The sequence below is a fragment of the Carcharodon carcharias genome, chromosome 1 (assembly GCF_017639515.1).
Source record: "Carcharodon carcharias isolate sCarCar2 chromosome 1, sCarCar2.pri, whole genome shotgun sequence".
Taxonomy (NCBI): Eukaryota; Metazoa; Chordata; class Chondrichthyes; order Lamniformes; family Lamnidae; genus Carcharodon; species Carcharodon carcharias.
In genome coordinates this window covers 17,121,671-17,146,875 of record NC_054467.1, presented here as the reverse complement: position 1 = coordinate 17,146,875, position 25,205 = coordinate 17,121,671, and the positions used below count along the sequence as shown (strand labels likewise).

At 44.1% G+C, this 25,205-nt stretch overlaps 1 protein-coding gene across 7 annotated transcripts in view; it reads left to right on the top strand.

Annotated features, from left to right (window-relative positions):
* psd3l (pleckstrin and Sec7 domain containing 3, like) overlaps window positions 1-25,205 on the top strand; it is a 300,860-nt gene that overhangs the window by 233,689 nt on the left and 41,966 nt on the right. For all 7 annotated transcript variants that reach the window (XM_041200467.1, XM_041200457.1, XM_041200476.1 and 4 more), the window contains 2 exons: window positions 1,574-1,617; window positions 22,619-22,812. In XM_041200467.1, coding sequence (XP_041056401.1) covers window positions 1,574-1,617; window positions 22,619-22,812 — 238 coding nt within the window. The remainder of the gene's footprint in view (window positions 1-1,573; window positions 1,618-22,618; window positions 22,813-25,205) is intronic.

Below are 25,205 nucleotides of genomic sequence, written 5' to 3'. Positions count from 1 at the left end.
TTATAATTCATGATAGGAAAGGAATATAGCATTTCTTTGAAACATGAGGCGCTAAATCTCTGTTTAAAAAATGCATTGTAGAGTAATACAGGGCATAAAGCAATGCAGCTGTGACTCGTATAACACCGAATTGATTCTCATTAATTGGGAATCTAAATTTCTCCTTGGAAACTCTAAATTGCTGGAGAGATATATTGACTAGAGATTCTGATTCAGATAGTTTACAGTGCGTGATGTGCGTTTGTTTTTTTTGGGTGTAGATGGTTTACTGTTTGGCAAATTAACCTTTCTTTTTGTGAATAATCCCATTGGAGAAAGGCTTGGACTAAGGCCTGATTCTTTAATCCATTTCAAATGCTGATGGCTTTATTATTGCTTACTTATAACTTGCCTTTGCACTTCCATCTGAACCTCAAAGCTTCATAGACGTGAGCACGTTACCTGCCCAACAGGATAAGTGAATATTGTAAAGGAAATTGACAGCCCGTAGGCAGAATTTTTCTTTCTGGCTTTTCAGCCATGTCCCCGTTTCAGTCCTCTTATGTAGTTTTATATCTCAGAATGTTTGTGTTCACCTTAATCAGAAAATAAATCTCCAGCAATCTCTTGACACCTCACTTTCCTGGTGGTTTGGCGATCTGGTTAACATTTATCCGAACCAAATCGGGTTATTTCTGCAAGAATACTGAATGAGCAAGGCACATTGGAGGGAGGATGACTTGAAGTCCATCTAATCATTGGCAGATTGTTTAAGGTCGCAGTATAAGAAAAGAATTTGCAGGGATAAGTCTTTTAGTTATAGCCGATCCCAAATCCCAAAGACCCGTTTGTTCGCTTCCCTCCCTTATCATTTTTATTTTTGCTGGGATTCAACTTCATTCCAAAATTGTGCTTAGAATGTTGCTGCTTTAAAAGGTAGATACCAAGAGTGAATTGTCATGCTTCAGGCAGTTCAAGAGTTAACTGGTAACAGATTCAGTTGAAGTTAGCAAAAATGTGTGTATACCAGCCCATCCCAGCAATAGACTTCATATCGAATTTCTGAAATTTCTTCAAAAAAGTCCTCAATCTTCACAGACAAATTACAACAACCTTGCAACAGAGAATAATTTTTACATTGACATGTTCAATCCAGTTCTCAAAGTGTGCCTTTCCAATTTCTTAATTAGCTACAAACAAAACTTCAAATGAATATTTCTTTTCATGAAGTGGACTTGGAGAAATACAAGATTTTCACTTTCATTTGTTGTGTTTTGTGGCCAGTGTGACAATGTAATTTTTAAAGAAAGTTTGACAAAGAAATTGAATCTTTTAAAGAAATTAGAACTAGACGGAGGAAATCCATTGGCTTACATTTCAATAACAATAGGCAGCTATACATTATCATTTGCAACAAATACACCGTAGGATACTTAAAAAAAGAAACCCTTTCCTGCCTAGTACATTATGATCTGTTTAATATAGTTATTGCCAAGATTTGATTTGAGTGTGTCTTACAGCACAGTGCAGTAATTGATAGCGCCTCAGACAACAAACACAATTAAATGACTTCTAGCTTCTGTTTTCGTTGCAGGCATTGTACAATTCGATCAAAAACGAGAAGCTGGAATGGGCGATGTAAGTACTGAAGATATTATTTTCTGCAGATGTGTCTCTTTAGAACTATGCATTCTGAGCATCCCCTCCGTCCCTTTTGAAATGGGATAAGTTGTGCTTTACCTGTGACATTAACCTCCCATGCACATGTATAGCCAGCCCAGTCTCATGACGGAGGAATCGGGAGGTGAGACTTGATTAGTGTGCTAATCAGCATTAAGGCTGGATCCGTAGTATTCAGCTTGTCTGTTTCTTATTTCCTTGCAGTCAGAGGAATATTCTGCTGGGCACTGACTAATACCGTTGCCTTTATTTTGGCTTTTGCTGAGGAAACAATGAACTGAGGAATGATGCCTTTTTACTTCATGTTGACCCTTGCATTGGGCATCAGTTGGGGTGTAAACCAAGCAGCGCACTCATACTTTAACCTGATGGGGCCTCGACATCCTGATTTCACAGAGCACAGCTCACTGCGCCAACCTTTCTCTGGCTTTGGAAAGACTTTTCAAAAAGTGAACATTAAGTAGCCTGTCAATGAAAGTGCTAACTTGGTACCAATTGAGAAGAGCATAGTTCACTTAAGACACTACCCATATGCAGGCAGGATTAGTAACCTGCCCGTGAGAGGATGAATGCTTTTACCCTCTCACCAGCGTCTCACTTTTTCATTTTATTTTGCTCTTCTCCATTCCTGGAACTTCCAAGGGTGAAGTGAGTATTTGTCATTTTGTTAACATGGCTGGATTTTTATCATTTGAATCTTGGCTTGTCAAAAGAATATCTTAGACTGGAATTCTCTGTTGGGCTTTGGCTTTTTGTGTGAATTTCCCTCAGTTGGTGGCACCCTTAGTTCTGTAGCTGGGTTTGTGTTGACTTTATACAGTTTGATCACTACTTCCTTCTTATCTACATTGTGCTTTGATGCCCTATACCCCATTAAAACCGTTACTCTCACTCTCTCCCACATCCTGGACATTCCCTCTAGCATGGCCCTCCTCTCCTCTCCCTTAAGTCCAAGGGGCACAGACTTGATGGATAGAATAGACAACTGGTTTTGGCCCTTCACTGCCAGATCTGGTTGAACCATGAAAGGTGCTATCAGGCCCTGCTCTTGTTTGGCAAAACTTTTCACTATTCTAGGATTATCCAAAGTTCTTGAACATGCTGTTGCCTCCCAAATTCGTCCCATCTTTCCCAGAGCTCCATGTTTGAATTCCTCTAATCAGGTTTCTGCTCCTGACATAGCACTGAAATGGCTCTTGCGAAAGTCGTAAATGGCATCTTATGTGACTATGTCAAAGGTAATCGATCCTTCCTCGTGCTTCTCGATCTGTCAGCAGCCTTTGACATGGTTCATCACACCATCCTCCTCCAATTACTCTGCACAATCTTCTAGCTAACTGGGCTTGTACTGGTCTCATTCTTATCTATCTAATTACGGCCAGAGAATCAATTGTAATGGCTCCTCTTCTCATTCTTATAACGTTTGGTGTCCTCCAAGGATCTATCTTTGGGGCCCTCCTGAATCTCACTTACATGCCCCTCAGCGACATCATCTGAAACCATAATGTTAAACTCAACAATTCCAATATATGCTGATGAAACAAAGCTCTTCCTCACCATGGCCACTACTATCTCTAAATTGTCAGATGGCATGTCTCATTTCCTGTACCGAATGAGCAGAAACTTCCTCCAACTAAACATTGGAAGGACCGAAACCATAGTTTTTGTTTCTCGACAGAAACTCCGCTCTTTCACCACCAACTCACCAACTCTATCCGTCTTCCTGGCAACTGTCTGAGGCCGAAACAGACCATTCGTCATCTTGGTGTCATATTTGACTCCAACATGAGCGTCTGATCCCATATCTGCACCGTCACTAAGTTAATCTATTCCCACCTCCATTGCATCAACTGACTGCTCCCCACCTTAGCTCAACTGCTGCTGAAACCCTCGATACCACCTTTGTTACCTCTAGACATGACTAGTCCAGTGCATTCCTGGCTGACCTCCTACATTTTGTCCTTCGTAAACTTGACGTAATCCAAATTCTGCTGCCCATGACCTGACTCGCATCGAGCCCTGTTCACCTTTGTGCTTGCTCACCTACATACCAATTAGGAGCAGGAGTAGGCCACTCAGCCCCTCGAACCTGCTCACCCACGTTGGGACCCGGTTAAGCAATGACTCAATTTTAAAAATCTCATCTTTGTTTTTAAATCCCATCACGGTTTTTCCCCTCCCTATCTCCTCAACCTCTCCAGCTCCACAACCTTCCGAGATATCTCCACTCCTCCAATTCGGTACTTTTGAGCATACCAGATTTTTAATTGCTCCACTAGTGATGGCTGTGTCATCAGCTGCCTGGGCTATAAGTTCTCAAATTCACTCCTTAAACCCTCTTGGGATCTGTACCTTGTTTTCTTCTTTGAAAGCTTATCTCTTTGATCAAGCTTTTGGTCATCTGGTAATATCATATGTGGTTCAGTGTCATTGTTTTTCTTATATCGCTCCTGTGAATACCCTTGGAATGTTATATTATGTTAAAGGTGCTGTATAAATGCAGCTTGTAGTTTCTCTCTTTTGGTGACATCATTAACAAGCACAGGAGTTAGTTTTCATATGTACACCGATGTCATGAAGAGATATTAATGTAAAAAATGTTACTGGAAATTATTTTAAATTGGACTTGTAGTAGGGTCTGTGTCTGAGTGTGCGTGTGTTAATTGAATTAAAGCCAGCTATCCTGGGTGCTTTGATGTATAGTAGTTTTGAGATGTTAACAGTAACGTTAAGAGTACCTTGCATTTTGTTGATGAAACCATTCAAAGACTGGGGGTGGATCTAGCACCTAGCTAGGAGACAAAGCAATATGTTTATATTACTAATAAAATTGGTACTATGAAAAGTGTTTTTTTGTTAGAAGAGGTGGAGTTCAAAGGGCCTGGTGATACAATGAGAATTTACATTCAAAGGGAAGGCTAGGTATATACAGAAGAGCTTTGTGTGTGGAAGTCAGAGGCATGGGAGATCTAAGCCTGTAAGCCTATCATTATATCTGCGAAGGAACAAATTGAAAAGAACCTCATTTTGAATTTTAAGATAAAATGTGCTTTGCCTGGTGTCTGTTTAAGTCTATGGGTTATTGTTGCCTTGGGGAATATTACCTGGAAGTGATTAATTTGGGGATTTGTTTAATAGTTATTATGGTAGTAACTTGTATGTGTCTGATACCTTGTTAATTCATAAATGTTTAATTTAATTTATATAAAAAAAAACCTCTGGAGCCTTGGTTGTTTCATCTCTGAATTCAGAGTTGCATCTCAAACATACCAATTGAAAATATAGATTATGACAGTTGTTTAAAGTTTCCCTCTGGGCTTTTAAGTAACTCAGCCTTTACCAACTGCTGTGTCATAACATGCAATGACATCAATTCGAGCTATTGATCCTTGTCTGTGCTGCTGGACTGTCCATCAGGTTCTAGATAAGTCAAAATGTTCTTAAGCTCAAAATCAGGGAGACTGAAGCCATCAGTCCTGGCTCCCTATGACAAACTCTCTTCCCTTGTCGCTGACCCCACCACATCCCTATCACTTCCAGGCTGAACCAGGCCATTCACATTCTTGGACTCCTGGTGGTCCCAGAGTTGAGCTTTAAGGAAGAGAAAAACTTGCAGTTATGTATCACCTTTCACATTTTCAGGATGTCAAATTGCATCATGGTCAATTTATAACTCTTGGGGTGTTTTGAGGGCAATCTCCACAGCCAAATTGTGTGGAGCATATTTAAAACAAGAAAAAAATGATCTGCTATTGGTGTTCATTGAGAAGCAAATGTTGGCCAAGCCATCAAAAGAACTCTGCTGATCTTCTAGGGCAGCAGGATTTGGATGACGTCAAGTTTACCAAGGGTAGAATGTGTGAGGCCAGCCAGGAATGCATTAGACTAGTCAAGGTTAGTGGTAACAAAGGCTTTGCTGAGAGTTTCAGTAGCAGCTCAGCTAAGGTGGGGATGAGTCAGGTGATCCAATGGAGATGGGAATGGATGGGCTTAGTCATGGTGTGGATATGGGCACATCGGAGTCATATATAACACCAAGGTTGGAAACGGCCAGTTCCAGCCAGGGAGGGTGATGGAGGTGATGGTGAAAGACCAGAGTTTGTGGTGAGGAAGGAAAATGTAAATGGCTTCAGGCTTTACAAAAACGAGATCTATATAAGGCCTCAATGTAAGGTAACAACAAAATACAATATGTGGCAAACACCTTCAGCACCGTGTTACGGGTGAGCTTGAGTATATAATTTGCTGATTCAGGAGGTTACAGTGCTTCTGGAGTACTGAAGAAAGTTGATACTTCAACCAATATATCTGATCCATCATCGAGGCTGCTTACTTCCACTCCAACTTTGCCCGCCTCTTCCTTTTATTCAACCACTCCGCCACCCGAACCCTTCACATGTCTTTGCTACCTGCATACCTGATAAGTCATGCTGCCCTTGCTGATGCTCCCCATCCTCCACCCTCTATAAACTCCAACTTATAGCCCTGCTACACATGTCCTGACCCAAAATAAATTCCACTCATCGTCATCCTTGTCTTTACTGGTTTCTTTTATGGGATGTGAGTGTTGCTAGCAAAGCCAACATTTGTTGTCCATCCCTAATTGCCTTTGAACTGAGTGGCTTGCTAGAGCATTTCAGAGGGCAGTTAAGGGTCAACCACGTTACTTTGGCCTGGAGTCACATGTAGACCAGACCACGTAAGCAAGCCAGATTTCCTTTCCTAAAGGGCATTAGTGAACCAGATGGGTTTTTATGACAATCACTGATAGTTATGATCACCATTACTGAGACTAGCTTTCAATTCCACATTATTAATTTAAATTCCACCTGCTGCCATGGTGGGATTTGAATCCATGACCCCAGAGCATTAGCCTGGGTTACTAGTCCATGAAATTGCCACTATGCCACTCTCTTCAGTTTACCAACCCACCACTGGTTTCCTCCCTCAACCTCTCCAACTCTTTCTTCTCAAAATCCATCTCCTTAACCCAGTTTTCTGTCTCGCCACTCTCCCTTTCTGACCTGGAGTCCATTTTACATATGTATATATGTGAGGCATGGTTAGAATCTTTGCTTAAGCTACAGTTGTCATGTTTACAGGGTTTTGTTTATGTTGTTAGTCCTGTTGGCTCTGACGTGCATATCTTGCACAGGCCAGAAGTCGTTCTGATGGATTCACTATGGCCGACAGCTGGGGAAGACCCAGTTTCTACTGATTGGCACTAGTGTGGCCTGAATCTGGTAGAAAAACATCTTTAGAAGGTTGTGGGTTCAAGTCCCAATTCAACATTCAACGCATAGTGGGTAACTTCCGCATCGGCACATTAAATTAATTCATGAATCCCTATGCGGGCTGTTTCTGAAAGATATCAGGAGGTGCTGGATAAATCCAATTTCTTTTTGTCTTTTCCAAAATGGACAAGGGTCTGAGCCCTGATTCATAAACCCGCTTGTCCATGTTGTTAATTTATAGCTTATTGCTTTCCCAAAGCTGTGAGATCTGATACTTGGACCAGATGCTAGATGCCGCCTGACGAGATGGGAACAATTATGCTCCATTAATACACTCTCCTTGATCACTAAACACTTATTAATCTTTAACAGACTCAAAACCTAGACCTCTGCACCGTGAAACGCCGCATTTGTCAGTTCTAATGGCTTTATTGAATTTTAACCAAACCTGATGCAATCGCATCTGATTCTGCATCTATTTCCCAGCATTTATGTTTCCAGTTTGTGTGCTGCAGAAAATAATTTATCATTAACTTGTCAGCTTAATAATCTTAAAACCCTTCATTGAATTTTCACTGAGCTTGGTTACAACATGTCCTGGTCATTGCCCAAGCAGTACTTGCCACCCAACTGTAATATTTGGCTGTAGAAAACAGATTTGCCACGTTGCATTCTTTAACCTTTCACCAAATCTGGTGTCACTTCTTTTATTAAGCTGACTGGTTTCAGGGATGAGTCTTGTGCTCGGTCTGGCTTTGTTGAACTTTTCTTGAATGACTGACCCTCATCCATTTCTCAATTGCACATGTTGGCAGCTCGATTGTCCACCTCAGTGGCTCATGCCTCTTAGAAGGAGGAATGGGTTTGACGGTGGTCGCAAGGGAGGTTGCTGCATTCCCTTGTCCTCTCTCACCCCATAGTACCATTCATGAAGGAGACACATTGCCCATTTTTCCTTGCCTTGTAGCATCACTTCATGCTAGTCTGCATCGAAGTCCATCTGCCGTTCTGACCAGCTCCCTATTTCATTTTGCTTGCTCTGGTTCCTCAGCTGCTTTCTGCAGATTCCAGTCCTTTTCTAGTATGGTATCATCTGCAGATTTCACCCATTTTGTTACATTGCTGAGTCCAAGTTATTAAAGTAAATTACAAACACGGAGCCCTGGGACATTCCACTCGGTTATCTGTCCCTTCCCCACGTGAACATTGCACCTCTAATCCTTTCTACCCTCCAGTCAATTCCTTAGTTATTGTTGTCATGTTATACGATTATAATTAATGCAGGGACTTTCTCAAGGGTCTGTAGATTGTGGGCAGAAGTTTTAGGTTGCGGGCGCATGCCCGACCTGATCGGACATGAAACCACATGAGATGCCGCCTGGCGAGCGGTCCTGACTTCATCCCGTGCTCACGCGATATTTCATCCGGTGGGCGTGAGGTGGGCGAATCAGCCAGACAATTTTCTTCAAACCTCACCCACGGGCGGGATGAAGTTTCCATTATTAAATGGAAGAAAGATAAAAATCTATGAGCAGCGTTTTTATGATAAGATGATGCTTGCCCATTTTTATTTCCGGGTTTTAAAAACTTTATTTCATGCTTTTCAGGTCTTCGGCTGCCTGAGGCAGCTCCAGGCCTTCAGGGAGCTTTCTGTCAGCACCCAACCCCCCGCTCCCACCCCAGCAGTGCTGTGTTTTTCAGCGCACGTTTCATTGGCCAACCTGTGTGGTACGAATTCATTACTCTGATCAGTGAATGCGGTTGCAGTATTTACACTTTCGATCCCCACGTCATGTTAACTTTACAGTATCTAATCCGTTGCACAGATCACTCACTGTTCTGTTGCTATGGAAATCTCCATGGCAATTAAGCAAACCTCAGCCAGTGAATTTTTGCTCTCTGTCTTCAGGTATCAGCGTTTGGGAAGCTTTGATATTTTCACTGAATGTTGGGATGCTTTTTCTGCTAACTGACGGGAGGTTTGATTTAAGTATGTCCACCCAACTATGAAGCGTCACCTCAGTAATTCGACAACTTCAGATTTTCATTGATCTTTAAAAGTAAATCCCACTGGTCACCTGGTCGTCCCATGTTTCAGCCTGGTTTCAGTTAATCTGATTCTTAGCTGGATCCCTTTCAAAATTGAACGTACTGTGTGCCACCTGTGTGCCAACCTGCACATCTCGTGTGAAATAGCAACCTTTGTCTCTGTGAATTGGATGTGGAGAGAGTCGAGTGCCTCTGTGAACTAGGCCAGGGGCTGGGGAGCTGGACGTGAAGGGTTAACAACTGAGGTTGTTTTTGGAGCTGCCGGCTTATTACAAATTCAAATCTCACTTTGATTTTAATCTTAAAAAAGAAAATGAAAATCAAACAAATGCAAGGTATCACCTCAGGTGTTAGCGCTTTAGCAGTCCCCAGTTGGGAGATTGTGAGTTCAAACCCACTCCAAGGATTTGAGGACATAGCCTAGGCTGACACTTGAACTCAGCACTGCGGGAATGGCACTGTCTTTCAGTTAAGACATTAAACCAAGTCTCCATCCACCTGTCCAGGTAAACATAAAAGTTGCCGTGCACTATTTGACATTAGGGACAACAGGTTGCCCAGTGTCCTGGCTCATTTTAATCTCTAAACGAACATTGCCAAAACAGATTAACTGATCCTTCATTTATTTGTTGCTTGTGGGACTTTTCTGTTTGAAAATTGTTTACCTACATAGCAAGCGTGATTATACTTCAACAGCGAAATGCATTGATTGTGATGTGCTATGGAGTGTTTAAGGGGAGAAATATTGATGCAGTCCCTTTCTTTTCTCCATTAGAAATGCCCCACTAAATTGGGATTTTCCCTTTCAGACTTGCAAGGACTTGATTTATTTTCTCCAGTCCTGTTGGACCTACTGCTTAAAATGCAAATCCCACTTACCTTACTTTCTGTGTGCCATCGACTTATAATCAGCACCACAGCTGGAGGTCAGCTCTTGGCAGTTTTCTAGCTTTGGCGTGTTCCAGTCCTTCTTGCTGTTAGAGGAAGCAGAGGGGCTCTAATTGGATGTTTCAGGTTGAAGTGACTATCGACTGTAACTCAGAGTGGCAACTGCAGCCACCTCCCATTTCAAAGCAAACTAACTGGCTCTTCTGAAGCAGGACTGAGATGTACAGGCCCAACATTCACCTGTTCCATCTATCGCCCTGGCGTAAGTTGTGTTGTGTATTTTTTCACCTGCGCCTGAATCAAAACATTGAGCCTGGGTCCACTTTCAGTTCTGCCTAATGTCAATATCTGGCTGCCTACCTCTTCGGAGTGGACATTCCACTGAAAAGTAGAAGGTGGGACATTGTGTACAGGATCTCAGTTGTCAGCAGGAAGATTTCCTGCACCAAAGACGTGCAGCTCCTCAAAGAATTTGTCAGGTGAATCTGCTTAATTTCCGCAAGTTAATGGGAAGTTCTGAGCTGCCCTTGTGAAAGGATTAGAGGTGTAATGTCCTCCCATTTCGAGGCGCAGCCTAACAACAGCCGATTCCCAGTTTCTACATGCCTTGTTCAGCACTAGCAACTGCCCCTCTGTTTGGCTGGAAAATATCACGTAAGATGTTTCACAAACTCATATCCATGTCGTTTAAGTGCTCATGTTTGTCTTGCCCCCCCCCTCAGAAAGTGTTGAAGGCTCAGAGAACAATCGTTAATGGTGAGTGTAGCTGGCCAGTCTACTGCAGGGCGGAGGGTCGTTGGGGTTGCAGGGGGACTGTATCAAGGCAGTGACTGATCCTCACCTGACACCCACCTAACTGAGCAAATTCTGTCCAATTCCCTGACCCCAGGGGCTCTGAGGCCAACAGTATTCCTGCTGGTACAGTTGTAGTACAGTTGAGATTGAATAGCTGAGCATAAGAATAGGTATGGAAGCTGGCATGATTCTGACTGAAATGTTAAGATGATTAGTAGCTGGTCCATGAAGAAATCTACAGAAGTTCGTATAAATAGTTACTAATTTTTCTTCTCAACGCGTGGGATGTCCTGATGACGAAATTTTATCTCTCAGAAACGTACAGGGGGCAAATGCTTGACATTAGCCTCCAGACATGTGAGTGCAGATCAGCAAATGACATTCAGAGTCAGTGCTCTCAGTTTTATTTTCATTAACTTTAATCTGTTTTGCGCTCTGGGGATGTGAGCTGAGCACCAAGCAAAGACTAGCAAAATTCATCTTATACTATGGGTACAGTCGCCTAGACTGCACTAGCAAACCAGAGATCATGGGTAGAATTTTATGAGTTGGCGAACGGGGGTGGGGCCCACTCGCCGACGTGTAAAATGACGCGCGGTGATGTTGGGTGGAACTCCCGATGTCACCGCGCCCCATTTAAATTTTCAGGAAGGCAGGGGGCACAGCAAAATCAGCTGCGGGGCCCGCCGACCTGTCAGTGGCCAATCGAGGCCATTGACAGGATCAATTAAGTAATTAAAGGACCTGCCCGTCCAACCTTAAGGTTAGCGGACAGGCCAGGAGCCCTGGCGGGAACTGGAAAAAACATGAAACCTCATCCACAGGCGGGATGAGGTTTCATGTAGTTTTTAAAAAATTTTAATAAAGATTTTGTAAAAGTTACGGACGTGTCCAAACTCATATGACATTGTCACATGAGGGGACATGCGAGGGAAATTTTATTTTTCTATTTTCGTCTTTTTTACATGTGCAGTCGATCTCCCTGAGATAAAGTGACTGTGAAAGCAGCCAGATTGTTGTTAAAACCTAACTTGTTCACCAACATCCTTCAGGGAAGGGAACCTGACACCCACTAGATGTGAATCCAGTCCCATGCTATACGGTTGATTTCCCAAACGCTTGGGGCAATGAGAGATGGGCATTAAGTGGGCTTTGCCACATTCCAAGACACATTTTAGATTATACTTCTGTGGTTCACGAGCTCCCTTGGCTTTTAAATCTGATCTCCTCTCCAAACCCCAATGGGATTATAATGCTGGTGAAGTTGCTAGGTAAGCATTCCTTACTAGATCGCTATAAATAGCACAACTGCAGTGCGATTGTTTGCATCAGAGCAAAGTGGTTTATCTCGGAAAATATTAGTTTTGGTTTTTTTTGCTCCCTGTTGATGACTGTCCTGAGCCCTTTCCCTCAGGAAACTGGTGATGATTCCACTCACCCACTTTTGAAAGTTGCATTGTTTATTATTGTACGGTGAAGCTCACTTGCTCATGTTCTGTACTGAAGTGCACCAACAGAGAGAAAAATTAACCTGATGCAAGTTGTGTTTGGTGGGTTGGGGGGTGGGGGGTGGGGGGGAGGGGTACAAAAGTCTCCTACTTTGATTGATCACTGATGCTGTGAAGAAGCATTCATTGTATTAAAACACTTCAGGTTCTTTGTATATGCTTTTGGACATGAGGCTGCGTTTAAAAACTGCATTGTTTGGTAAAGCAAGCCTCATAAATCTAGAGGGCTGTTAAAATGTTTTTCTAATTCAGTTCTGTGATGTTAATCTACAGACAAAATAAAACATCCGCCTCTTGTGGATGTCAGTTTTTCTCCCAGTCTTTAATCACTGTGCCCATTTTAACAGTGTATCTCTCTCGCTCACTGTCTCCCGCTCCGCTGATTCTTGCTCACTGTCTCTCGCTTGTTTGCACCCATTTTCCCTAGCTTCCTCTATTTGTCTCTGAAACCGTTTCTTATTCTATTTGGTAGAGAATGAGCTAGAGACCTCTGAACACAGAGAGCTGGAGCATTTGGGGTGGTTAGAAGAGGAAGTCATGCCAGGAAGAGTGGGCAATATGCCCAGAGTGGATACTTCACAGGAAATGAGGGGGTAACTGAGAATTGCTGGTGGCACTGAATTTTTCCCCAAGAAGCTAATTCATGGGGTCACATTTTGAGGACCAGTAAGTAGCATTGCAAATTCACTGTAGACTAGAACCGTACAATGTTAAACACTTTTTTTTTCCCCTAACATTAACACACATGGAATTGAGATAAATTATTGGAGAAAATGAGTTGGAGGACCCCCCCTTCATCTGAACGCGATGTTGTTTTGGGGCAGGTGCACGTGGAGATCTAATTCAGGCAACATTATAAAGTCACACATATATGACTTGTATATATTATTCCGTTGTAGATCCTTGTGTCCACATTTAAAATGGAAACTGCCTATGTAAACTTGTCACAGGGTAATTGCACATTCCCCACCAGTGGTGACACTATAACACCACCATTGCAGGGATGGTTTAAATACAGAGTAACAAGCTTACATAGGGAGTTTCCACATTAAATATGGGCACAGGAATTTCTGGTGGAAGAGTTGTCAGGAAGCACACATATGCATAAGACTGGATGCAAGCAAGCGCATCCTGGAGAGGAAATTTGTTTTGGCCTTTTTTGGTGCAACGCAGAGACGAGTGCTGATGTCAGCCTCTTAACTGTCTGTTGAGCCTGTTGTTGAGTTTTATAACATATGACCCCAATTTTTTTGAACCGTACTGTTTACCGGTATTAGGATTTAGGATTCACGTTGGTTTCAATAACATCTGTGCAGAACAGATTGAGGAGATAGCAAAACATACCAGACCAAGCTGTGCTGTAGACATCTATGAGTCGATGACCGATGTTAACCTTGTAGCAAAGGATTCCAGAAACTGTGTGTGTGTCCACAGTCAGTAAGGAACAAGAAGGGGCCTAACCAGCTCCCTTTGATGTTCAATGACATTACCATCGCCAGAACTTTCACCGTTAACGTTCGGGGGGGGCACTATTGACCAGAGACCAGCACTTACATGTTCTCCTTCAAGTCACACACCTTCCTGATGTGGAAATATGTCACTGTTCCTTCATCCTCGGAGAGTCAAGCTCCTGGAGTTCCTTCCCTAACGGCACTATGGGAATAACTTCACCACAGGGACTGCAATGGTTCAAAAAGGCAGCTCACCACCACTTTCTCAAGGACGAGTATTGATGGCCTATAACTGCTGGCCTTGCCAGCAGCACCCACATCCCTTGAACAAATGGAAAGAAAACATAGTTCTAAATATAATCATCTTTCATAGTATGTGATTAACCTAATACGTGGCGGCTTAACAGAAAAGAAATATTGCCTGTTCATGTCTGAATTAAAAGCACACAGAGCAGGGCAAGGCAAGCCTCTTTCATAGTGTCATTTTCTTTAAGCAATTACAGTTGGCGTGTTTTTTTCTATATATAAATATCGCGCTGGAATAAATGGCAAGAAGTGAATTTGACATATGTTGTACTTAGACCAAACCCATCTGGGATGTGATTGTAATGCCACTGTTTCCCATGAGTTATTTTCAGTGGTGAAATAAGAGTGGAGAGGAAGCATGGTGCGTAACATTAAAACAATGAAAGACATGAGTGGGAATGAAGTAACAGAGAATATGAAGTTCATCATTCACACTGGCCTTTACACCTTCAGCTTGTGGGGTGAATAGGTAAACCTCAGGGCCGGGTAGTGTCTTGATTGGGGCCAACAACCTTAATATCAAGAAGAACTGCTGTTGAAAAATTTAGTCGAAAACGCAGAACCTTAAGAACTGTTACTCAAATGCCAATAATAATGAGGAACAAGACCGAGAACATTTCAACCATATTTTAAAGATTTTTACAAAACGCAGTTAATTGAATGATATTTTCTCACAAGTGCAATTTTGATAAAGTTTAAACAAAAATTTAAAATGACATTTAAATTGCCATCAAAATGGTCTCAATGGATCAAGGTCAGAAGCTGCACGTGAGTCCTCAATGAGTCTCAAGCGACTCTGGAGCCACAGGTTGCAGACCCCTGGGGCGGTAGGGGGTAGACACTGGCCTTCTGCCTCAGGGCCTGGTGGTGTGGTGGACTAAAGCATTGGCCAGGATTTTCTGTGCCCTCTGTCGTCAGGCATGTTTGGTGGCGTGAGTGGACAGTATGGTGAGAGCCAAAAATCGGTTTCACGACGTTGTGACACTACTTCATGATCGTCCGCTCCACCCGCCGAAGGCGGGTTGTGTTTCCTGCCATTGGACATCAGGAACCTCATTGTAATACATCATCATTTCGTTATAAGGTCAGACCACCAGATTCATCCTCCCCCGCTGGATTGTCCGCCCACGTTGGCATGGAACCATGCCGGTGCAAAACACGTCATGACAACTCTGATGTGCAGAAGTTGGGTCTTACTGTCAGGGCCTTACATCATGGACGTCCAAGGAGCAGAAGGTGCTGGAGCCCGACAGCAAAGGGATCCTAGAGGAACGTCCATGGCATGCTGGGAGGATCCTCATGGACATGGCTCTGCTGCGGAGCAGCTCACGGAAGGTGAAAAGTCACCACTGATGCTCACAATGGATGATGGTCAAGGGGGTGGGAGAGGAAAGCCTAGGATCGACTGGGGAGTGGAGGTGTTGGTAGTGAGATTGGGAGAGGGAGTACAGGGGAAAGAGGGGGTAACGGAGAGAAGATGGCAACTGGCCCGGTAGGTTTAAGGGAAGGAGTTCGGAAGGGGGAAGGAGTGCGAAGAGGGGGAGGAAGGAGTGCGGAGAGGGGAGGGAGTAAGGATGGAGGAAGGGGTAAGGAGTAAGTCTGGAGGGAGAAGTGATACTGGAGGAAGAGGTAAGGCTGGAGGAAGGAATCGGGGTTGGGGGGGGAAAGGACTAAGGGTGACGGAAGAAGTAAGGGATGTCTGAGGGAGTCAGGACAGGGGAGGGACTAAGCAGTGGGGTGTCCGGGGGTGTTCGGAGGACTAAGGGTTGCGGGGGGTGGGGGAAGAAGTTTCGGGGGGGCAGGGGTTCCAGTGGGAGAAGGGGTTCCTGGGGGGGAGGGGTCCAGAGGGGTTGGTGACCAGGCGAACACGCAATCGAGGGGTCTGATGGGTCCATGACTCCTGGGGAGTGAACTGAGGGTGGGCGTGGTTTGAGGGAAAAGTCAGAATGACTGAGGGCAGAGTGAAGCAGTAGGGCGGGAGGGTGATGATTTTGACGGTAGCGTTAAAAAGAACGGCGAGGAACATTGGTGGGGTCTTGGAGGCAGACACGGACTCTGGGGGTAGGGAAGGAGGAGGCCGGGGAGGTGAATGTAGATGGGGGTGGGATTTTGGGGAAAGAATGGAACGTATACGTTCATCTGAACAACCCTGAAGGAAAAGGCTTGTGGCTGGTAGGTCACGGAGGAGAGGTGGAAGGTCATGCCGGGGGTGGGGGGTCAACAGTAATGGGGGAAAGGAAATGGGTGACTGGGGGAAGGGAAAAGATGGGGGAGCACATGAAAAAACTGAATCCAGACCATGCTGTCTAAATCAGAAGTGAACCGAGAGTTGTGGTGGGCGAGATCAGGTGCTGCATGGGGGTGTGATGGTTGGGGGGGTGCGGAGATGCAGGTCAGATAGACAATTGAAAGCGAATCCCAGCAGGCAGCACTCAACATGCTCAGGAGTGAGGTGAGTTTGATACGTAAGGGATCCGCGTGTGTGGGAGAGTACTTGCCCGAGGCTCCGAAAGGCCCTGCCACACTCATGTCTCCCTCCAGAATCACACATTGGTCAGCTGCTCCCTCTGCAGTGACAGGACGAGGTTGAGGGACTCACAGACATAGGGGACTTGGAGGGAGTGGCAAGTAGCCTTTGAGATTCCTGAGTGGATGACCCAGGGGTGTCCAGTTGCCGCTTCTTCTCCCTTTGGGTGCTGGGCGGGTCCCGGCCTGATTCCTTGAGGGGAAGGAGCACCTGGAGGGACGTTGAGGTGCCCCGTTTCCCCCTCGTGTTGCCATTGCAGGAACTCTCCGATGGCTCCCGCGTTGGAGAGCAGGTCTGCACACATCTCCGTGTTCTGCTAGACCAGGGTCTCCATGGCGACTGCCATCCTCCCCATGGAGACCTCCATACGTGCACATGTGGGCACCACCTCATCAGAGAGCAGACGGACGCACTCCTCTGACTCGCGTACCACTCTGTTGAGAGCTTCCAACAGCTCTGCGTGATGTTCCTACACCTTCTGCTGACTCTCCAGGATTGAGTTGGAAGGCCAAATCTAGAGGCACGTCATCTGACTCAGAACTCACAGATGCCTGATCCCCAGTAGTTCTCCAAGTGCCAGGGAGCTTGCACGAACCTGCCTCCTGCTGCTGTGGACATCTGTCCGTGTGGTCACCACCAGATTGTGAACCTGAGCCTGCCCTAGATCTAGGTTTAGCCGAGGTGTGTGTCTCTGTGCTGGTGCAGGGTGTGGGTAAGCGCTGTGACGGGTCTTCCAGGCTGCTTATTTCCAGCTCTTCAATTGAGGAGGTGTCCTCTTGGCTGGAGGTGAGGACGTGGATGGAGCTGAGGGTCTGGCTGGCTGAGGGTGTTGGTCCCTTGGCAGAGCTCCCTGTGAACCAAAGTATAGATAATTAGTGCATGGCAGCAGAGTCAAAAACAGGAGAGACAGCACTCATCTGTGTGTTGAGAGGGAGATGATGTGGTGCAGGATCCCTACGAGGGTGTTCACCGCTGACCTCACTGTCACCGCAGGCACCATTCACACCGTCAGCAGTCAGCACGATGGCACGCTCCTCAAAGTGAGTGAGGGGCCTAATGTGGACCACTCCATCTCGGGACCTCTTTCTGCTCTTGTGAGCAGACTTCTCCTGCATGAAAACAGATGGAGAGAGAGTGAGCAGGATACATGGCACTGAGTGGAATGTTTGTGTGGTGAGCGGATCCATAGACAGGATGAAGACACGAGCTCAAGAGGATATGAGCCTGATGAAGATGTGAGGGTGTGTGTGAGTGTTAGTGATGATGTCCCTTGAGGTGTGAGATCCCTGTGGATATGTGATGGGTTTGTGAGTGTGTGAGTTGAGAGTGATGAGAAGAGTGAGTTACCTTGGCAGGACGAATGAAACATTCATTCTGTTGTGGCATTGGGTACCTGTCCTCTTTTGCGGGGCATTGGCACTGACCGCCACTGCCACCGCCTCCCATGCTGGATTAGTGAGGTTGCTGCACATCCTGCGGCTAGAGCGGGGATAGAGGTCATCGTGGCCAGAGCGGGGATAGAGGACATCGTGGCCAGAGCGGGGATAGAGGACATCGTGGTCAGAGCAGGGATAGTGGACATCGTGGCCAGAGCGGGGATAGTGGACATTGTGGCCAGAGTGGGGATAGTGGACATTGTGGCCAGAGCGGGGATAGTGGACATTGTGGCCAGAGCGGGGATAGAGGACATTGTGGCCAGAGCGGGGATAGAGGACATTGTGGCCAGAGCGGGGATAGAGGACATGGTGGCCAGAGCGGAGATAGAGGACATGGTGGCCAGAGCACGGATAGAGGACATCGTGGCCAGAGCAGGGATAGAGGACATCATGGCTAGCCTCCACAGCTTCATGGGCTGCAAGCACTGAGAGGTGTGCATGAGGCTGGACTTTAAACATGGCGCCCAGCATGCTTAAGTGGCGAGACCATGGAAACGGCGTGTTTCCTGGCAATGCGTAATTAATGCAGCGGGTTTGGGACGATATGGTGTGAAAAGCTGCCGTTGCAACTGGCGGGTAAATCGTCATTTTACCCGCTCTCTACTGCCCTCAGTGCAAGCCTGGGACAATTGTGCCCATTTACCTATTGCCCCAGGGCCTGGTGGTGTAGTGGGTTAACAGATTGACCTTTCACCTCAGGGCCTGATGGTGTGGTGGGTTGACACACTGGCCTTTCATCCAGGATCCGGGTGGTAATGTGATGGAGCGAACCCAATTATTCAGCATTCCATTGAAATCAGATGCTGGAGCTTTCAAACCCACTCTGTCCAGCTGCAGTGAGTACACCACCCTGTCTTTCTAGAACTGGGAACTATAATGTGAGCTATATGTATTAATAGTATCGTGAACACGCATAACAATGCCCACAAATACTCTCATTGCACACTGGCACACGCAAATGCACTTGCACAATCTCACACACTTGTACACACAAAAATGTGCACATCCACATGTGTGTACACCCTGTCTAAAGCCTTCAGATTTTTCCTAAAGTGTGGTGCCCAGAATTGGACACAACATTCCAGTGGAGGCCAAACCAGTATTTTATAACGGTTCATTTTGAATAGAATTGGAAGTGTGGAGGGCTTTGGTGAATGAGAAAAGACCAAGGTCTGTCTAGCTCAGCCTGTACTGTCCTGGCAGTCACATGATGCACAAAAATTGAGTTGTTGACTAATCATACAACAGACCCAGACATAAGATGAGGAAAAGGTGAAGAGCTTTGGGAAACTATAGGGCCAAAGGCACCTGTCCCTCCCAAGCACGCTATACTTACTACGCATCATTTCTCAAATTACTCATATTCTGAATCCCAAAATATTATTTTCGGATGTAAATCTGTGTAATTTGCATTTGATTGAATCAATACTTATGGCTTCCTCTGCTCCCTATGGAGCCTGTTTCAGAGATTTATCTATTTGCATCTGTTAAAACCCAGGACTTATATAAAAAATTCTTTCAATGCAGCTGTGTTGAGATGAACTAGAGAAAAACATCAAAGCTATTCCTTTGTCACACTTCTTAATAAAGCTTTTGACAGAAAACATTGGGAAATTTTCAAACGTAACGCCCGGACTTTTTATATCTACTGCAGGATCTTCAGTGGCTTAACTGATGTTTGTCAGGAGATACTGTCATTGACCCTACCAAAGGTTCCTGGGATAAGACCATTTGTAATTTCTCATGCTAGGCTGCATTCTAGTGAATCTGTGCTGTACCTTCTTTAAAACCTCAATACATTTTCCATAATGTGGAGTCCAATATTGCACACAGCCTGCACTGCACTCTGAGCTCATATTATGGTTTTATATAGGCTTCTCATTACTACTTGTTTTTTTTCTATGCTTTCATTAATAAAACGTAGAATTCAATTTTTTTTTACTGCCTTATTAAGCTTCGAATCCGAGAGGATTTGCAGTTTTAAAAGTCTGGAAATAAAAAGCTTGCATCAGTAAAAGTGGCTGTGAAGATGTCGGGTTGTCCATTGGTTCACTTGATGTGCGTCAGGGAAGGAACCTGCTCTTCTTTCTTGGTCTGCGCCATGCTTGACTCCAGTCCTTCACCTGCCTGCTGACTCTTAACTGCCCTCCAAAGTCACCCAGCAAACTGCTGAGTTCTATCAAACAGGGCAACTAGAGGTTGGCATTAAATTGCCAGTCTTGCCAGCAACACCCGTATCCTAAGAGTGAACACTAACATGCTGCCTTTAATGTGCTGCTTGCTTCACACCCACAAAAGCCCTCCACACTTGCTTGCAATGAGCCTGCTTCCATTCAGGGAATATTTACTGTGGGTTTTTTTTAAACCAAAATGTATCACTTCGTACTTACTGTCTTGGAATTCCATCCTATATCCCATCTTAGGTTCCTTTTGTCATGTAAGGAAGCAACTATTTCCTATTTAAATTGAAATAAAAGCAAAATACTGCGGATGCTGAAAATCCAAAACAAAAATAAAAATACCTGGAAAAACTCAGCAGGTCTGACAGCATCTGCGGAGAGGAATACAGTTAACTTTTCGAGTCCGTCTGACTCTTCAACAGAACTAAGGAAAAATAGAAGAGAGGTAAAATATAAGCTGGTTTAAGGGGGTGGGAGAAGTAGAGCTAGATAGAGGGCCAGTGATAGGTGGAGATAGACAAAAGGACAAAGAGGTGTTGAAAGTGGTGATATTAGCTAAGAAATGTGCTAATAGGTGACATTAAGGGTAGAAAGCAGGACGATCAAAGTACAGATAGCCCTAGTGGGGGTGGTATGGGGGGAAGGGATCGAAATAGGCTAAAAGGTAGAGATAAAACAATGGATGGAAATACATTTAAAAATAATGGAAATAGGTGGGAAAAGAAAAATCTATATAAGTTATTGGAAAAAAGGGGGATCGGAAAGGGGGTGGGGATGGAGGAGGGGGCTCATGATCTAAAGTTGTTGAACTCAATATTCAGTCCAGAAGGCTGTAAAGCGCCTAGTCGGAAGATGAGGTGCTGTTCCTTTTTAAATTGTTTAATTTGATGTACATTTAATTTTTATGATGAATAATGTTATTTGCACGAATTAAATAGCAAAGACACCAATTGCCTTCCTTCCTAACACAGTCACTGGACCTGGGATGATGTCAACTTGTGTTATATAATGTGTTTGTGGCATTCTGCCATTGACGATAATGAGAGTGCATTCAATGATTACTCAGCTAAAAAGCTTGTTGGCTCCTGGATTCTTCAATGAGATGAAAAACTGTTTTCGCAATACCCAGAGGCTCATTAATATGAAAACAAGAAAAATAACATTAAAAGCTGCACGTTTTTCTATAGTCTTTTTATCAAATCATAAACTGCCTTTTAAATTTCAAGATATTACCGAAATGTGCTTCATAATCCTTCTGGCAATATGAAATGTGGTACAGGCAGCAGCAGGACCCAGTCCTGTTTAGCCCTGGAGCATTATCCAGTCTACCATGTCACAATGTGCTGTGCTAATCAGTAAACATTGTCAATCCAAATAAATGTATCTTCTGTACTTCCTGATGACTTTTTCTAGTGTAAGTTTATGATATCCACATAGTTTAAACTTGTCACACTCTCACAGCGTGGCCTCCCCCTGCAGTGGTACAGGCAGCTTAGTAGAGACAATTCGAAAGAAAGGAAACCAACTTGCATTTATATGGCCGGTTTCACGACCTCAGATATCCAGTGTTGACAGGATTTCGTTGGAAGCTGCCATTATAAATACGGGCACAGGGCTTTATATGAGAAATATAAAAATATATATTCAAAATGTGCAACTTGAAAATGGCAATTCAATTTTGTTTGTATACCTCTGTCAAATTATTCTCCGCTCCTCTAGCCTCCATGTTTCACCTGGCCTGCACTCCTCATGTGCAATGCCATTGATCATTGGCTAATGTGCAGACAAATATACGGAAGCCAAATGCTAGCCAAGTGAGCCAGCTTTTTAATTAGAACATTTATTTTAATCAAAGGAAAGATCGCTTGAATGTAGTTTAACAGTCACAGCTCCATATAATTCTTCATTTCCAGTTAAGCTGGGCATGTTGGCTGTATCTGAAAGTTGGAACATTGAAATCTGTTCAGTCTGTTCTACCCAAAAGTCTAACATTGGAATCAAAGGGGCAAAGTAGCCCTGAGGGTGCATACATTAATAATGTGAACCTGCTGATCTTCTAGCTGCTTGGGAAATATCTTAAAGCACTTTATAAATATGTGGTGACTGGTGATAGCAGAGCATTGATACAGCACCTGCTATTACTTGTTTTGTATTGATGGTTTAAATGGCCTAACTCCTTCCCTTAAAATAGCTAATTGGAACGTGGGCACCCGGATACGGTAGGCTATCATATTTGACAAAAGTTTGGCTTCACTTGCAATCAGTGGATAATAACTTTTAGATATGCCATATCCATGATCCTTTGCTGATAAAACTGCTGTCCGCCAATGACAAAGTTAAGACCTGTGAAGAGCTTTGTGACCCATTTGATAAGAGTCTACACACATCGCAGCATTGCTGCTTTCATTGAAGAAGGAAGATGCCCCCCCCCACCCCACCAAGCCCAAGGGCATCGACATTTGAGTGTCTCGGTCCACTATGATTTCCCTATCAGCAGGTTGTTGTAATGTGATTCAGACCATGTGAGGAACCAATGTTATAATTCCCATCATGTGATTTTTGTTTCCCCTCCCCTTTTCTTCCAGAAATGAAGAAGAGTTGAGAAAATCCCTCTCCGAGCTTGCTAATGACAAGACAGATAATGCTGGATCCAAGGCCAACAATCGTATTGGATCTAGTAGTAATCCATTTCTCGACATTCCACAGGATCCCAATGCTAAAACGTACAAAACTGGCTTCCTCTCACGGAAAATTCATGCAGATATGGATGGAAAGAAAAGTGAGTCTTGACCAGTGGACACTTCCCTCTTTCTCATCCTCCTCTCTCTTTAAATTGGCATTAAGATTGACCAATGTAAGATTGTCAGCCGAGCTTGCAATGTGGTGCCTTTGCGTGTACTGGAAGCTACATATATTACTACACAGGGCCCTGTTCTTTGCGGACTGAAAGAACATGTACACACATTGTGCCTGTTTCAGCTAAACAAAATAAGTGACAGCCATTTCCTGACTTATTCCTCAGGGCAATGCCTTAACCAATCAGGGTCAAGCTGCCTGGTTTAAATTTCAAACAGTGCTTGGCAGTTAACTGTCAGTCACCATCAGTGGTGCATTCTCCATGGCAATGCAACTTGACAACCAATCAGCACTGTCTTCACATGCAGGATAAATTGTTGTTTTCCCCCCTTATATTGGTTTTCTTGCAAGTGCCCTGATGAGTTCCAGCTGAAAAGCTTAGACATGTCTCTTTTTCAGCAACACTCACATTCTGCACTACCAAACAACTAAATTGGGATTGCTTGTTACTGGTAAAAATTGTGAGGGAACAGGGTCAAAGTTCCTTAGCCTGTGGATTTCAAACCCCTTGCAGGGCTGATTCATGGTTGCCGTAGAAGGTGGTCATTTCTGCAAGGTGACACTAGTTAGAATCATAGAGCTGTGCAACATGGAAGAAGGCCATTCAGCCCATCCTGTCCGTGCCAGCTCTTTGAAAAAACTATCCAATTAATCCCAACTCCTCTGCTGTATCACCATAGTCTTGAAAATTTTCCACTTCAAGTATTTAACGAATTCCTTTTTGCAAGCTCCTATCGAATTTGCTTCCACCACCCCTTTAAAGCAGTGCATTCAAAATTGTCATAATTCACATGTGTGAAACAATTTTTCTTCATCTCCCCTTGTAGATCTGTTTCTTTGGGTTACCAGCCCTCCTAGTTTTATCCCCTTTTCATAGGTTGCAGAAGGAAACAGGCTGTTGTGATCATGAACCAGCCCTAGCCCAGTTTGGCATTCCGACCAAAAAAGCAAAGTTACATTTGAATAAGATTTGAGGCTTTGAGCTTGTGCCATTGAATAGCAGTTTAATGCTTTCCCCATAGAAAATGTAGGCTTAGGATATGTTAAAATAAGTCTTTGTTATCTACAAGAAATAAATTGCTTCAAATTTCATGAATGACTAATTTCTCCCACTATTTGCTATAACATTACCATTTAGAAATTGCCTTAAACCTGTCTGTTAAAGCAGAAACCTTTAGTAGACTGTTTTGGCTTCAATTAAAAGATTGTCCATGGTCATTGTTATCTTTTGAGATATAACCTGAAAATGGAGACAGTGTTATTGTGAGGATGAGGCACAATTTCCAGGAAGGTAACAGTTCCAGAAAGTTCCTTGTTGAACCCCAAATTGCCTTTCTGATGTTCTCTAGCACACATTATTTTTGGCTGAGGAAGTGGAATTAACAACAGGGATTTGATTTTGAAGGATGTGTCCCCAGTAATAATATGTCCACAAGAAACAAAGTTGACATTCTGTTGTACAAGGACCTTAATCATACTTCATGAAATGAAATCACATCCAGCAATAATTCCACTGTAATGTGCCTGTCACATATTGACGCCCCTCTTTGTTTGGAAAATTGGTACAATACATGTGACTATACAATTGAGGTGTGGGAATATTAATGTGGATTTATCAGAGAGGAATAGCTCTTCTGTATAGAACCACTGTAACCTACATAATGCTGTAACGGGGGAGATGGTAGCATAGTGGTAATGTCACTGGACTAGTAATCCAGAGGCCCAGGTTAATTCTCTGGTGACATGGATTCACATCCTACCATGGCAACTGTGGAATTTAAATTCAATTAATAAATCAGGAATATAAAGCTAGTGTCAGCCGTGGTGACCATTAAACTATCGCTGATTATTGTAAAATCTCATCTGGCTCCCTAATGTCCTTTAGGGCCACTCCAGATCCACAGCAATGTGGTTGACACTTAACTGCGCCCTGAAGTGGCTGAGCAAACCACTCAGTTCAAGGGCATTAGGGATGGGCAACAAACGCTGGCCTTGCCAGCGATGCCCACATATGTTAAAAAACAAACCTCTGCTCTGGGAAACACATTTCACTGCTCTTGAAAAGGGAAACTCATTTGTTTCTGCAGTTGGTTTATCTCAATTTCGAATGAACACACAAGCAAAGAAACCCGGGAAAGTCGCTTGGCCCGTGATTGAAGAGAATGGATTTCCAAACAGCCAAAGGACAATCCCCATTGGTCTTTCCTTCTCCTACCCCAGCACCATTCCCACTCCTTGCTCACTTCCATCTGCACTCCACTTCCACTTCCACCCCTGACTCTCTGCTTTGGGCAGCAACAGAATTGTTCAGGTCTG